This window comes from Pezoporus flaviventris, unplaced genomic scaffold (assembly GCF_033815535.1).
Source record: "Pezoporus flaviventris isolate CSIRO_AGI_PZ_B2104156 unplaced genomic scaffold, CSIRO_AGI_Pfla_v1 ptg000025l, whole genome shotgun sequence".
Lineage (NCBI taxonomy): Eukaryota > Metazoa > Chordata > Aves > Psittaciformes > Psittacidae > Pezoporus > Pezoporus flaviventris.
The window spans coordinates 14,730,720-14,747,799 of NW_026892573.1; the positions used below are offsets into that span (position 1 = coordinate 14,730,720).

General features: G+C 36.0%; 1 protein-coding gene across 6 annotated transcripts in view; it reads right to left on the reverse strand.

Moving 5' to 3' along the window:
* Window positions 1-17,080, reverse strand: part of PAN3 (poly(A) specific ribonuclease subunit PAN3) — an 83,198-nt gene that overhangs the window by 24,688 nt on the left and 41,430 nt on the right. For 4 of the 6 annotated variants that reach the window (XM_061457578.1, XM_061457574.1, XM_061457577.1 and 1 more), the window contains 7 exons: window positions 13,980-14,130; window positions 7,003-7,250; window positions 6,311-6,415; window positions 5,618-5,675; window positions 4,380-4,541; window positions 4,103-4,219; window positions 3,899-4,000 (listed from right to left, as the gene is read on the reverse strand). In XM_061457578.1, coding sequence (XP_061313562.1) covers window positions 3,899-4,000; window positions 4,103-4,219; window positions 4,380-4,541; window positions 5,618-5,675; window positions 6,311-6,415; window positions 7,003-7,250; window positions 13,980-14,130 — 943 coding nt within the window. Of the gene's footprint in view, window positions 1-3,054; window positions 3,266-3,898; window positions 4,001-4,102; window positions 4,220-4,379; window positions 4,542-5,617; window positions 5,676-6,310; window positions 6,416-7,002; window positions 7,251-13,979; window positions 14,131-17,080 lie in introns of all 6 variants that reach the window. The other 2 variants (XM_061457580.1, XM_061457575.1) reach the window with 2 other exon arrangements.

A 17,080-nucleotide genomic window follows, 5' to 3' on the forward strand; every position in this document is an offset into this window, starting at 1 on the left:
ACCATAATCCTCATCTTTTAACTGTCAAAGTCTCATGTTGCCAACTGGAGTGTTCAACATAAATAAGGTTGCATACCTGAAATCAAATTCTCTGAGTTCACTGATCAGGTTCACAGTGTTGTGCCTCCTAAAACCTTTAAAAGCAATTGTACTAATCTGGGCCTCATGCTGCAGAGTACCCAACTTCCATCCATTCCCCTGCTTCTCTTGGGAGTCTCCTCTAGGCAGGCAGACGGCCAAGAAACTCTGTGAGGGGATGGAGAAAGGATCCGTGAAGGCAGGCAATTCCGAGAAATCAAGTTATAGGTATGCAATCTTATTTTTCTCTCTTATATTGCTCCTTCTACTGAGAACCGTGCTAGAAAGCAGAAGTTACCAAAAAAGAAAGGCCAAAGCAAAGATGTGCAGAATGATTTGGCAAAATTTGGGAATTTCAGGTGACTTTTATTGATCTAATAAAAAGATTAGAAGAGCAGCTTATGAGAAGTGCTACAGGCAGTAGAAAGTTATCTTCCTTACATATCTCTGTAGGTTCTGCCACAACAGTTCATTTTAATTATACTGCTTTGGTTTGGCTGAACAGTAATTGGTATCTTATTCCTGATTTCAAAGACCATCCCTGCCTACAGGAAGAAACTGTAGTAGGTCAAATAAATGATCCAGATAGCCCACAGCCTGCCTGAAAGACACCTAACACTAGAATTAGAAGAATAGCTTGCAATGGACACCTGAGCATATGAACATAAAGAAATGGAATATTCTACTAGCCTCCAACTTGCAGCTCAGATAACTACTGAGCTAGAAATAGTGTCTTTGCAGTTAACAATCCTCAAGAATTTCTCCTCCATGAGTAAATCCCACTTTCCCCTTGAACCTAAGCAAACATCCACAATAATCTGTGATAAAGTTCCATGGCTTAGTTATCTTTATAAAGGTTTTGAATTTGCTACATGGCTAGTTTCATTTGTCATTCCCTAGTTTTAGGCTGGAAGAAATAGCAACTACTGGCACTTTTTCATTTTTTCTTTATGAAAAATCTGATGATTTTCCAGATACCTACCATAATCCAATAATTTTTAACCCCATCATATTCCTGTCCACCTTTAAGATTATGACAAGTACTAATCTACCTTGCCATTCTTCATACAAAAGTGTTTCATGCTTTTGATCATCCCTGTCACCTCTTAACTTCTTTGCTGGTCTTCTACACCTTTCAAAATGTATAAGGAGGACCACAACTACAGATGAGCCTATGATACACCCACACCTTCAATTGCAACAATGCATTTCCTATTTACAGCTATTTAGCAAGGGGACAATATTTTCCTTAATCTACGTAACTATAGTCCCAGATCTATTACTGACTGGTAACAGCCACCACAGAGGTTGTCATTTTATATTTGAAGCTTAGAGTTGTTTTCCCTCAATCACGCCAATTTACACCTGCTAGATTATTGACAAGTTCAAGTCTTGTAAGATCCTTCTGCAATCCACCACAATTGGCCTTTTTTTTTTAACAATCAAAATAATTTGGCATTACCAGCAAACTTTGACAGACCATTATTTATCCTCAAAGCAAACAAGCGAGTGTGTTAAGAAATACAACTCCCAGCACAAATTCTTGTGATCTCCTTTCACTGTGAAAGTCAACTGTTCACTCTTACTGTTTCTTACTTTCTAACCAGTTATTCATTGAGGATTTTCTCTTTTGTCTCATGGTCATGTAAGTTTTTTTAGACTCTGATAGACATCATAGAAAACCAAGGTGTTATCTGCTAGAGCCTCCTTGAAAGAACTTTGATAAAGGAGACATGACTGTCCTTAATAGAAGCAAAACTTAACTCTTTTCCAGTGTGACAAAAGAACGTGTCCCCAAGAATTTTATAGTAACTTCTATTATTTTACCTAGAAGAGACATCATTTTTCTATAATACTCTAGAGAGGTATAAAAACATAACACAGACTGATTTACATGGAAATTGAAAATCAATGGGAGACCTTCAAAAGTCTAGTACTGCACGGAACAGTCATCAACCTGGCATTAAGTGTTCCAGGTTTATCCTATCAAGTTAGTTTCACACAAGGCTTGCTGAATCTGTGATTGCATTCTTTCACTTACCAGAAGATATGACAAGTCAAACCAGGGTTTCTTCCAGCTATTACCACCAAAAACAGTGGTGGAACTCAAGTACCAACCTCATTTATACAAGTCGGTTCTGGGCAAAGCCAGTGGGAATCATTCAGTATATAAGGGATTTACAAGTCTTTGAATGTATTCACACACTACCAATTCATTATACTTTACTTGGCTATCTGGTAATCAAAGTTTTTTAAGTCAATGTTTGAAACAGACTGAACTCACAGCTAAATAAGGGAGTTAGAGGACCCCCCTATGAAGGCAGACTGAGAAAGTTGGGGCCATTCAGCCTGGAGAAGAGGAGGCTGCATGGAGACCTCATAGAAGCCTTCCAGTATCTGAAGGGGGCCTGCAAGGATGCCAGAGAAGGACTCTCCATCAGGGACTGTAGTGATAGGAAAAGGGGTAATGGGAAACTTCCCCTTTAACAGGGGAAGTTTGGGTTAGATATAAAGAAGTTCTTTACTGTGAGGCTAGTGAGGCTAAGCAACAGGTTCCTCAAAGAAGTGGTAAATGCTCCATCCCTGGCAGTATTCAAGCTTGGCTTGGACAGGGCCTTGGGCAACATGGTCTAGTGTGAGGTGTCCCTGCCCATGGCAGGGGGATGGAACCAGATGATCTTAAGGTCCTTCCCAACCCTAACCATTCTATGATTCTAAATGCTCTCATTTCAAAAGGCAGAAGAAAGAAGAAATAAGCAAGACCAGGTCATATTCCTCTGGTCATCCCTACCACTGGATCTAGTTTCAGGGCTGGTCCTGCATTGAGCAGGAAGTTGGGTCAAATATACTCTGAGGGCACCTTCCTAACGTAAATCTTTCTGTGATTGTCACACCTGAATACTATCTCTCTCTCCCTCTCTAAGCATGGCACTGTGCTTTACTAACAGCTTTGGCCTTTTGTGATCCAGACAATACCTGGATGCACTTTGTAGGACTGCATGGGTCACAGGCTGGTCCAAATAGGCAGTATGATTGACAGCACACTGTTTAGGAGGGGAAGAGGCTTTAGCCATATGGATATGAGCTCTGCTGGGCAACTTGCTGAGCCACAAGACCACACTGTGACAGACTTTATTTATGAATGTAGATGTAGCTTTAGTGACTCCTTTGAAGCCATAGTATAAATCTGAAAAGAAATAAAAATCAGACCTATGTGAAGTTTGTCTCAGAACAGAATGCGTTACAGGGATTTTTCAATCAATTGCTTGTCTTAACTAGTACTTCACATTCCGAAACATGAAATAAAACACTAATTAGTCCTCATAATACTTTGGGAGGGAAGAATTATAACTGGAGGCACCTGAACAGCAAGCATCAAATTGATATAACATGTGTCTTACAGTTTTGGAAGTGCCCCCAATGTCTGGTGTCAGTCAGTGAATGACCTGCAATTAGGACCTCAGAGTTCTTGGCTCCCAATCTCACGCAAACTTACTTCCCTGTCAAAGAACCGTAATTCCTTTACAAACTGATGGCAGTTTTGCAAATTAGTCATAAGTCAAATGTGACCAGAGAAGTTGTTCATTGTTAGACTTCTTCCCTTAACTTTTAACTCTATAGTTATAGTTACTTTCAATTAAAAAGGAGAAATTTTATGAAAAGGAAGCAAAGCAGAGTTCTCTGATCCCAGTCAGCTTATGATATAACAGAACTGATTAGATAAAAAATTAAGTTGAACAAGTATTTCCGACAAGCTAATTATTGCCTAAATATTAGAAATAGTTTACAGAAGTATTGTATTACAATGTATTTTCCTTACCCCATTTTCGTTTTGTGAAATAGGAATCAGCACTAGGGTCATTGAAGTGTCTGCTCATCATGGTCTCTCCTCCAGCATGAAAATCATATGCAAACACAAGAGCTTAAAAAATAGAAACATGTGACAATTACTAACTCAAGCGTATTTAGAAAAAAAGTCTCAGCGTTGAGGGAGGAACAGGGAGGGGACCAACAAAAACCTTACAATGTTCTCCGAACGCCTTAGTGGTAAACACTTCACGTAAAGTTACTATATTTGAGTGCTGAATTTTTTTCCACATGTCAACCAATACCATGCACTTTGTGTTAACAAGACGAAAACCTAGAAAAGAATGAAAATCATGGTTTAAAATGTACTGTTTTGAGGGAGAATTTTTTACTTTAATGTTTCTTCTGAAAATACTGAAAAGCAACCAAACATTAAACTATGACTAGCATGCTGAGGAATGATAGCCCTATTGAGCCAACTCCATATTTCTCACCATGTATCCTCCGAAGGCAATATGGCAGGTCATCTTTACTATTTACAGCTTTATAGCATGATGTAATGTACCCAAAGTTGCTTGTTTTCTGTATCCGATTGGGCGGTGGCAGTGGTTCCAAAGGAAAGAGACTGTGGTAGCTGTCCACTTCCGCAGGAACTGCTAAAATCAGTTGATACGCAGATACATTAGGCATCAGTTGACTTTGAGAAAGTTACCACACCAGCAGCAAAGATTAAAATCACTGTCATTAAAAGATAAATTCTTTGCACCATCTTTCTGGTGCATGTAAAGTTAAAATTCACTATTGTTGCTTTAATACCACCATATAGGCTCCTGGAAGAGATTCCACAGAGCTAAAATAGCTGTCTTCAGAAAAAGTTACACCAAGTAAAAATCAACAGAATAGATGCACAGTTCTATCTGCCGTTTTCTCATCTGCTTTAAAAATTCACCCTTCTAATATTTCTTTGATGATTTTTTCCTGCAGAGATCATAAATAAGCACCAATTTCCATTCAGGCTTCAGACCACTGAACCCCATTTTCAGCACAAAAAAGCAATCAATCTTTCATGCTTTAACACAATGGTTTAGAAAACAGGCAGAGAAGAGAGAGAGGTGCTGACAATTCACAAATCAGATTAAAAGATTAACCTTACAGGAAGATACACAATTGTACTTCATCTGGATTAGTAAACTAAACTTTTCTTTTTTTAAGCATGTTTGAGAAGGATGCTGCAACAAAAAGACAATGTGTTTAAATCATTGAACACAGTCGATTGTAAATTCTCCAAAAGCCAAATTACAATGAATAGTATATGCTTCTCTTGCCTGACAACTAATACAAAGCCTTTTCTGATAAACCAGCCAATCCCATCTTCAAAACAAACTAATTTGCTAGTTTATATACAGAGTTTGAAAATTTATGCCTCCTTTACAGGAATATTCAATATTCACAAAGTAATACTGTACTATTCTTCAGAAGGCTTTACTGCCTTAATTATTTTCTTCTCTCTCAGCAATTTTAAGTATTCCCAACTATTAAGGAGTTTCCAAATAGAATAAAATTACAGAAGAAAATGATAATAGAAGAATAAAATTTTGTATATGTGAAACACTGCATATCTGGTTAGCCACAGGCTGTGGTTGTTTTTTGCAAAATAGCGTTAATAACATTGAATACACAAGGTTACAGAACGATACTATCAGAGTTTATTTTATAAGAAACGTTTACTTACAAGGAATATCAGCCTGATCAATCTGAGCCATAGTTATTAAGTGTCTGTTGATCAGTTCCTGAAGAACAAAATAAGTGAAGTTTTGAACATTATAATTCAGGTCATAATTTCTGGTAAGTTAACAGTACACTGTCTTTGAAGTACTAGCTACTTGTACCAACATAGGAAGTTGATGGAAGTGTCCGGGCAGAGGGAGTAGACTACTAGCTTGAAAACATCAATGACAAAATACATAAAATTCCTGAAGGAAGGAGCTGCAGAAGACATTAGTTAGCGCTCACATTGTCAAAGGCACCTACCATAGTAAAACTGAAATAACAGTTGCAGCCAGGCTTCAGAGAAAGGCTCATCAACTAACCCTGCAGATAATTTCATAATCGGTGAAAGATTTAAAACTGGATAGGACAACAGCTTAAAGGAATGCTATGTAAATGAACTCAGGCACACCAAAACAATACACAAGAAGTAAGACTACTTAGGTGAACAGTAAATCATGGCATGCAAATTAGATTGCAGTCACATGTGTTGTAACCTGCCCCCACCCTCTGTTGTACTCCATCCATTACAGGACTTAAATTTTTAAGCTCTCCATAGTGAAAATGGACTGCACAGATTTTGAGTTGGTATTTGAGTAGTAATTTTCTAGGTTTTGCCAATATATGTGATTTTCCTTTAAGTTCTCTATCACCTTACCTGTCTGAGTTCATCTGCCATGAAGAAGGAAGGTGCATTTGCTTTTGGCTGCATGTAAGCAACATGAGGCGCAGCTGGATGGTAAATATGGTAGTTTGGAAATACCTGAAACCAAAACATTTTAAGAAACAGTTTTAAATCCATAAGGATAGGGAAAACAAAGTTTTGTCACCCTTTTAGTTTGAACTACTGACCTACAAAGTCTTCATGTATTACAAATGTAAAATACAAATATATTACAAACTACAAGTATTACAAATATACTGTCAGATGCATTACAATTTACTTATGATACTCGCTACTAATGACTTCAGGGAAGAAAGAGGGCAGTATGTACGTACATAGATATTTTAACATTTTTGTAACTGCCTTCTCCTCTCCACTGTAAATTTAAGAGTTATTTAACATATCAGAAAAAAAAAGGCAATCTGAATTTTTTATGTTTTCTCATTATATATGTGTCCACTGAGGTACACATAAAATGCTTTCCTTTGATTTCTGTATTAAAAAAAACAACAACCCTCAACACAGAGGTCCTTAAGTTTCAGTGATTTGGGAGAGCAATCACAACAATTAAAAGGCCTAATCTTCGTACAAAATAAGGGTTTCAGAGTGTTAAGAATAATCTCTGTAGTATCAACCAATTCAGGATTTGGAAGTTCCATACACTTCTGTATCAAAAGAAGACATACCATTCCTGTGAGAGGGGCTGGAGTTGTATCAGTATAGAAGTACGTTGTTCCACCTACTGTTTCCTTCTGTATCACCTGGCCAGTAGATGGAGGCTGAGAGACAGCATTAGCGACAGAAGCAGAGGCACTAGTAGGCACCATATAGTTTGCTGGGTTAGGAGTATGACTTCTTCTTCGAGGAGCAGGAGATGTATGAGGAGTTATTTTGGGGGAATGAAGAGGAGAAGATCCTGCTGACAGTGACATTCCTTAAAGAAACACAAGAAGATATTCTTGATTAAATCTGTCACCAAAAAAATTATCAGTTTGAAAACAGCCCTCCCTACCAATAATATCCTGAGCAGGTGAGATGCTAAAAAATTTGCTACATCTATGTCAAGAGTTAAGAGGTAAAACATCAAGAGTAAGACTGCACAGAAATATTTTCCAAATATCTTTGTTTAGTTCAGAGAGAAAGAGCTTGGGAACTTATGATCTAGTCATGAAGAACCAGAAAGAAAGGCACAGAAGTACAGGGAAGAATCAAATTCATGCCGTGTCTAGAAGAGAGTTTATTAAACTGTGAAAAAATAAAATAAGTAAACGCTTATGTAATAGTTATACGAGCAGTCAACAGAGCTTGCTAAGCTTGCAAACCTTCAAGGGTACTTCTAAGGAAGAGAAAACTTAAAAAAATTCCTAATGTTTCTAGCAGAATATCCTAGACTTATGCCAATGAAAGAATCTTTTAAATTTATTGTTGCTCCATTTGGGCTGTATTTTCTCCTCTTTAACAGTCAGAACATTATCAGCCACAGTAAGTTTTTTGAAAGGATGTAAGATGCACAACTTTTATATTTAATGCTCTATTGACAGCTGAGAATTAGCCAGATATTGGCTCAAATTACTCTCATTTATAAGCTCTGGTAACCAGAGTAATTTAAGCCAATATCTGACTAATAAAAGAACAACTTTTTTTTATTGCATACACTCTTTAGTTACAAAAAACCTAGTTATTTCAACTGAGAGTTCTCAATATGCATCATCAGTAACATGTAGGAGTGTTTTTACATTCATGTCTTGCCCTAGAGTAGTCACATCCCTCCTACATTTACATCTTTCTTTTGTTAAGCAAACTACAAAAGCAAATAAGTTTAGTATTAACAGTTTAATCAGTAGTTAAGGAAAAGTGACTGAGAAGCTATATTATCCTAATGATATTAACAGAATATTTGTAACCTTTCATTTAACTCAAATAATTTACTACTTTGTCACCTCAAAAATTATGCATATTAATTCAGCACAATTATTTCTTTTGTTCTTGAAAAGTGAATAGCTCCAACATGCCCAAAACAACCTGGTAAATACTCCCTGGCAGTGTTCAAGGGCAGGTTGGACAGAGCCTTGGGCAATATGGTCTAGTGTTAGGCATCCCTGCCCATGGCAAGGGGTTTGGAACGAGATGATCTTAAGGTCCTTCCCAACTCTAACTATTCTACGATTCTATGATAAACCAGAGTATTTAACATAACCCATAAGAAAGTTTTACCCCATTATCTTTAGTTGTCTCTTCAGTCATTTATTCTTCTTATAAAAATATAAGAATATGCAAAATCTAAAGTCTATACTTTTCTGGGCCAGAACTTTTTCTTATATTAACACATATGTGTGTGTATACACACCCATTACAGATAAGCAGTACAGTGAAATAATTACTTGCTGATTACTGTATTAATTAATGTGAATTATAATAGGCACTTCTGAAGGTTTTATTTCAAAGTACTTCCAAATGGTAACCAAATGTCCTAAAAAACTGTTTACAAATCAACTGAACCACCATGAAATGTTACACATTGTGACAGCACTGGTTTATGCTAGAAAATAAAGTAAATTTCCATTAAGGTAAGAGTTGCCTTGAGCAACTGAGTAACACTTAAATATTTCAATACTTACTGTATAAATAGTTAAATCTTTAGCAAAGGACTAAAACATGATTGCATTCTTAATCCACTGGGGGAAAATAGCAATTTCAAAGGAAACAATGTATTACTGTTAAAATTTGAAGGACGGATAATTATGGACAAAAACTGCAGCAGCTCTACAATTTGTGTCTGTGATATTCAAGGGATTCTCCTCATCTAGGGAAAGCTATTGACATGTCTTTTTCACTCTACTGCAATAAAACATAGTATTAACCAAAGTCCTTGCAAACATGTAATCTCTACCCAGGCAGAAATAACTGGCTTCATCAAACTTCTGTTTCAATAAAATATTCAACCACAGGAACCAGGGGAAAAAAGAACATAACAGCAGCCTTCATATATACTAATGAAAAATTAAGCAGTCTTCCCTACTTTCAGATAAAAACTAAATGGACATGACAGCATAGTGTAAATCCTACCTTAAAAATTAAAGTGGTAACTTACAACCTCACTAAAATGATAGTGACCTTCTAATGAAATTTCTCAAAAAAAAAAAAAGGTAAATTTATCACTAGCAGTTCTTACAGATACAATTTCCACTATAAGATTCACATTAAAAAAAATCATGCCAAAGAATAGTTACAAATATAAATCTTCAATGTCTTTGCTTGAGTACCATAGCAGGACTGAAAGAAGACAGAGTTAGGTGAATCCTTTCAAATGCCCTTCCAGCCTCAATTAGATCTCATTTTGGTAGGACATTGAAAGTTCAATGAAAATCATCTAGTGGGCATAACATACAGGCGTCTCATTTGCCAATACACAGAGCAAGTTCAAGATATGAAAGAAGCTTGACTACAGTTTGGTTTTATAATACTAGAACACTATACTATGAGTTACAGAAAATTTGCTGCTAGTGCTGCAGTGGGTGCTGATATGCTGAGGCAGCAAATATTAAAGGTGACAGATTCTGCTGAGACACTTGCATTAAATTCTGCAGTCTAAATAAATATTAATAATTAAATAGCAGTATCACAAGAAAACCTTTTAATACAGTGAAACTGATGTATAGCTAAGTACTTACAGAAGCAAACAACCAGATGGACAAACTCAAGCAGATCTTGACAACTTCATTAGTATTTCAATAAGTGAAACCCTTACTAATATTAATATTTAACCACAACAAAACAGAATTAGAGGAAAATAAAAAAATGGCTGTATTAAAAGGTGAATGTAAATTCCTACTGACTCATACTGAATAAAAAAAGACTGTACTAAACGCATGATGCCAACAATGTGGTGAATACGGAACAGGCCATTTTGAATAGCAATTTATATCAACACTTACTCACTTAAAGGCCAAAAATGGTGATTTAATAATCTGATTTTTACTTACACATACATCATGCCAGTGATTCTGACAGAACAACACTGAGCTCCCCCGCCTTTTTCTTCTCCACCCATCTGCAACTACATCCCTATACCTCTAAGGTTATAGCAATTAGAAGTCAAAAATGAAGCATTTAACATTTTATCACATTAACATTCTGTATGTTAGAGATACTCTAGATTAATAGGTACATTTTGAGGAATGACAAATCAAAGTAAATAATAAAACCAGACTATTTCAAGAACTTAAAGGAACATCCTTTAATTAACTATTTATTTTTATTATAAGCTTTCTATCCAGTCATTAGTATTGTAGCTGTGTATTTCCAAGCTAATTAAATCTGCTTAACTCCCTAAGCTTTACAGTCATCAATTTTTCCTGCTTTATCTTACTGGGGGGAAAAAAGCCCTAATTTTCCAGTCTCTTTGCCTTCTTCCTTTCTTGTGCCATTCTGGAATGACTGTGGAACTTTCTCCATAGAATGATGCACCACTCTTGATAAGGGATGTCCAAACAAGCTCTTGAGGCATTAGGCCACTCAATCCACCTCAGCTGAAAGTGTTTCATTTCCAGCTTGGGTCATGCACTCCAACGACACTCTCATAGCCCATCATGAATGGAGACATGTGAAGTGGTCACAAGAAAATCACCTTCATGCTCTGGGTTCCTAAGCCTGCAGGTTCATACTGGCACCAGAAATAGCACTTCTTACATTCTGCATAAGCTCAGAGTTTGTCTTGGACTAAACACAGAAGCAACAGCAATTTGCCGTCATTCACATTGATAACAAAGACATTACTCTTCAGCTGTAACTTAGCGTAAGCAAACCCAAGCCAAAGATTTTTCTCTGCTGGGAGCTATACATCTGTTCTCTCTCAAGTTTAACATGACAATGTTGTCTGACCACCTCGATGACATTCATAATTTTTCATATGCTTTGTTGCACACTCTAAAACTGCAACACAGAACTGGGTAAAATAACCTTGTTAATAAGAGTATTATTTGAAGACTGTCAACAACTTACTGAATTCCCCATACAAATAATAGTATATGTTTGCCAGCAAGTGAATAGAAGGAGCAAAAATAGTATTATGCAAGGGATCTTAAGGAAAGAAAGTTTGGAGATGAGACAGAGATTTGTTCAATGCTCTTCAACAGGACAATCTTCCCAGCTATTTGTGTAAGTTGCATTTTATCTCATTATGCTTTTGTATTCTATTAAAGACTACTGAGATGAAGAATGACTGTGTTGAGATTATGCTAGAAAGCACTTACCTAATAAATACACATAAAAGTACAGGTAACAATCTTCCATGCTACACGCTAATGGATGTGTCAGGTGTGGATACAAGTTATCTATTAAAGTAGGCTAGGTTTCAGTGGTCATTTTGTCCAGTACTTCTGCAGTACCACTGATAAAACAGGCAAAACATTTTCCGGGGACAATCAATTTTGTGAACAGTTACCTTGAAATACTAGATGCCAAAAGTAGTTTTGATTTACACCTACCTTAACAGAAATCATACAAATTAGATATATTAAATTTTTCCATCTGCAAGAGGAAAACCAAAGGATTGTTCTCGTTATTTACCTACTTCGTTATGGGTGAATTAAACTACGGAAATTTGAACAAATTATATTTCCTTATTTCTTATGAGACATTAATTTCCTCCAGTATCCTATAAATTACTGTAAGCAATCTTAATCTCATGCAAATGCTTAAATCTTACATGTTTCCTGAAATGTGTACACACTCTCTACTGGAAAGCACACACCATTCAATCAGAATAAAACTTAACTTTATTTAAAGGAAAAACTCCTACAAACTCTTTGTATGGGTTTCATTTGAATTTGTTTTCACTTAAAGCTAACACCAATTTTTAATGAAAATATCAGAACAGATTCAAATCTTCTTTTATTCTGTCAACCAGTATGACCTAAATGGTGTAGTTATGCCACATTTAAATACCGCTTTCTTATTTAAGAGCCTAATCTTCTAGAAAGAGCACCACCTACCTCATCTTGAGGTAACAGAAATTTTTTTGGATACATACTATCAACAGCTAAACCATTTAAATAGAACCATCTGAGTATTATTTACACAGGACATTCAGTTCAGAGAATACTGCGCTCAGTGTGGAGAAAGGAGCTTCTAGAGAAAGTCAGAGCACCCAGCCCAGGTCCCTACTCTGAACTATATTTTCTTTTTAATTATACAGGAAGAGCAGGGAAACAAGCCAACTTTGCCTAAAGTTAGCTCTTGTGAATACTCCCACATCCCTCTCATCCATAAAACAAACAACAGTATTTGAACCTAGACAGTTTTCAGCATTGGCAACTATATTTCTAGGAGCTCAAATCGTTGTGCTAACTTCTTTCATCAGTGTTACTTATCCTTTCAAGTGTTACTTACAGATAGTAAAGAAATTGGACTGTGAAGGATCCCTCTGAGACCCCACTGGATACTTTCCAAAAGTAGATCATTTTACTGTATTCTATTTAATCCTTTATACACTTTTCAATCCAGGTGACAAGGCTGAGAGGCATATAAACACAACAGTTTTCCAATAAGACTGTACAGCACAATATAGTATCAGACACAGTACTGCAACATGTTCATTTGGTCAGCAGAAGCATCAAATTGCTTTCCTAGCCTGGTGCGACAGTTGTAACATGCAAGCTAAGTCCTGATTTCACACTGACAGAGATTTATCCCCAGCATCAGGGAAGACTGAAGTTCTGTTAAATAGATGGTAATTGCCAATACTGGTTTAAAAAACAGTACTTGGAATACTTGCCCCTCTGCCTTTTGGCAGCCTCCTAATGCATCTTGTGAGTAGCAAGAAATTGACAAAGGTTTATGTACATGCAGAAGCTTGCTAAAGGATCTGCAATGTGTAATATCCAGATGTGCTGATTGTTATATCTTAGAACGATTCATTTAATTTAAAAAATAAGAATAATTAGAATTAAGCTAACTTGTTAAGAACAGAAGTCCAAAAGATGCATTAAGAGCTTGAACTTTTTAAGTGTAAAAAATAATTAAAAAATTCTTGGTACGTTCTATGCCTGCCCAGACCACATTTTGGTAATTGTTGTAAACATGGGAAATAATCATAAATAGGTCTTAAAAGTGAGCTTACATATGACAGATACAACAATTAACACTACTTCCCATGGCCAATTATTTTAGAATAAGTTTATCTTCTACTTTTTATTTTTCATCAAGATTTTATTGACAATCATTACTTCCAGATTATGTTCTCTAGAAACAAAAGTGCATGTTAGTGTGTGGTAAACAGAACACATTCATTCTAAACTGCAGTGAATATCTAGACTACTAATTCAAAGCAACTTCAGGTACTGTTCTTACAAGGACTGCACAGAGCACAGTATATGGTAACTCAGCATCTCTTCTCCCAAAAAAGGGCAGAGCAAGTTAAACTGAGTTAATTTCAGTACTGCTGTGGCTGAACAGATTTCACAGCCTGCAGTGTGATTTCCACACTACTAGAAGATAAACCCCAAGTTCCTACATGTCTATATGCTTGAAGGCAAACTTAAAATTAGGAGCCAAAGTAGGAGGTGGCTACGTTTATACACGATAAACTTGATAATTATCTATATGAGGTTACATTTGACATTGAAAGAAGTAACTGCACTGCAAGTCATTACTCTCAACTTACCTGGTGCTAGCCCAGCAGTGGCAGGACTTCCCATGGAGGGGTGAGAGAACAAGGCTTGAGAGAAGGCAGACATACTTGACTGGGATACATTACTCAGCCTGGAGGTTGATCCTACTTTAGGAACAAACTCACTTGCAGAAGGATTTGGTGTCTGTTTAAAAACAAATGTAAATTAAATGTTTATTAAGAGATGGGCAGTGCCTATTTGGTAGAAAATACTTTCTAGGTAAGCCTACCAAGTGCAGGGGATATTTTTAAGTTACAGACAGCATGCTGAGAAGAACAGGCAATACTGGAAGCTGGTCAGCACTAACAAATGTAAATGTGTTTTAGCTTATGTCTGAAGTAGCATTAGCAAGCTTTCCACATGAACAGCTGATGTTTGAGTTCATACTAATATTTTGCAAAAGGCTTTCCATAAGCATTATGTTACAAAATTGGAGAGCAGACTTCCCAGTGAAAGCCTTGCCATTGCCACACAGGCTTCCTACATGATCAAGAGATTTCATCTCAATCTAAGGAACAGTTTCAAATTAAGGCAGTAAAACTATTCCAACTAAAGAAGTTATCCCTGCCTCTCTTTCAAATAGTCCTATATGTACCTTTTTCTGGTGAAGTTAACTTCTGTTTTAATTACCTATTACCTTTATGTAGCACCTTTAATAATAAGGTTTGATTTGGTACCACAGAAGCAAATAGCAGGAGAGTGACTGTCAAACGTTCATTATTTATTAGTACATAAAATATATCACACAACCAGCTTTTAATTTCTATTAAAAACTGTGCAAAGTTTTGTAGAGTTTTTGGGTGGTAGTGTTTGTGGGTGAGTCTTTTGTTTGTTATAGAGTAAGGAGGGTTAGGAAAAGAAAATCCTAATTAGAGCTCAGAAGGCAAAAAGCTTATTATTGGATAGCAAATTATAAAAGGCATTACTGGAAGGAGAAAAGAAATTAAGCCAAGAAATAAAGCCAATTATTACATGACCACACTGAAAAGCTTGAAGATTATTAACTGTCAAAGTTAGGTTTATTAAGTACTCTTCAGAGTATCTCTCAAAAGTAGTCTAAGCAAGAGTTAAAATGAGATGATAGTAACAACTCCCAGTAGACAAAGATACTGTTAAGATAATCCATAATGTTCTTTTAAAGCAAATTATATTGGAGCACTTTGGGTTTTGGCAGTTTTAAAATAACTTAACAGATGTTATGTGTGGTCAAGTTACCAACATTGATTTTTACCCATCAGAGAAGCTAAGTTAGTGCAAAATTAGAAAAGAAGTGTAATTACAAAACACTGATTTAGACAGTGAAGAAAAGTATTTTATGGGGTTAATCTGTTTTCAGTATCTGAAGTATATGAATACTTCAGCCAAGTATCATAGTGGTAATTTATTTCAAAGCACTGGAAAAGAAAGAGGATTTTAAAAGCAGTAAAATAAAGAGGATGTTCAGGTTTAAAAGCAAATAGTAAGAATATCCCACCCTTAATCACACAGTATATTTTAACCTCTAGCCACCTTATGACGTTACATATTGGTCATTCTATATGGGCATGTGTCTGAATATTCAAAGAACAGCTTTAACCAAATATGTAGACCCGTGAAATAGAACACTTAAATTTACAAGGGTAAAAAGTTCATAAGGGTTTTAAAACTCTTCAATCACATTTTATTAAAGAAAAACTGGAATGATGTATCTCCAGATGAAATCTGGCATGAAACCATTCAGCCAAACCCACACTGAAACTGGAGAAAATGACAAAGGTGGTAAAGAGCCAAGTAGAATTTGTTCAAATAGTGATAGAGCTGAAAAGTCATCACTAAACAAACAACTGGGACAGCAAGGGACAGAATTTGTAGCATCTTGTTAAAAACACAATTTCAAAGAACTGCAAAAATCCACATTTTTCCACTGCTAAACCTAGCCATAACACATCCACAGCTCTACCACACCTGAACTGTGTCAACCAGGTAACAAGAGAAGGACATGGAAAAAAATCTGAAGCATGTAAGTGGAAGAAAAGATAACTTCTGGAAGGTAACCTCAGCCTCTCTTAGAGCCAACTGAGAGTTTCCAAAATCCCATCCATACCATTCTGACTAAACTCTTACCACTTTAACCAGCTGATTCAATCAATGCCTACAACAGAGGGCTGTTTTTTTTTTATTTCTAAATGCATTCTGCAAGTTTTCATAGACCAGTTTTGGTCTCTAAAGGTTACTTATATATCCACCATCATTTTAAGATGAAGTTTCTTGAGAGCTCCACTTTAACTGGTAGGTGTTTCAGTTTATCCAAGAAGAGTCAAACCCAGCAACCTGCTAGAGCAGTTTGGGTTTATGCTGTGGAATTACAAACAACAGTAGGGTCAAACCTGATGCAAATTCAGTGGTGTCACAGTACAGAATCAGAACCAAAACATGGTAAGACTGAGTTGTTTCTATGTAACTTTTATGAAAGCATTTTATATGAGTAAGCAGGTTTGATTTGCAGAGCTAGACCCTTTACTGTAATAGTCTGGTTTACTTCTCTGTGATATTACAAAACATGAAGCTGTAATCTAAGACTTCCCTCACTGGTTAAAAATAGCAACTTAACTTTTGGTTCCTATTTTCAAAAGACCTTTTCACATTCAAGCTGTTTTCTAAATACAGAAAAAAAAACAACAAAGCAAATCAAAACACTTGAGGCACCTACAGCCATAAGCCAGAATAAACTAATCACACTAGTACAAGAAAATTTATCAGTCTGTGGTCAAAACTAGTAAATATTTTATCAGAAAAATTGAAGCTCAAGCCCCAGGCCATGTTTAAATACATCTATGTGAAGTCACAGCTCTTAAAATGTTTCCAAAAGCATACAAGTTTTCACTGGAAGTAAACCACTAATTTTGCACTGCATACACTTTGCTTCAAATGAAATAAACCAAATCCCAAACATTTTCATAGCATGTAGGCTAACATAAGTGACTAGATTAGATGAACTGAATGTTTAACCTTTTAATTTCTTCAAACTTTGTCAATAACCTAATTCTGCAATAATAAGCATACAAATATGCCCAAATTAGGAATCCACATTCTTATTTTTTTTGAATTATTGTTC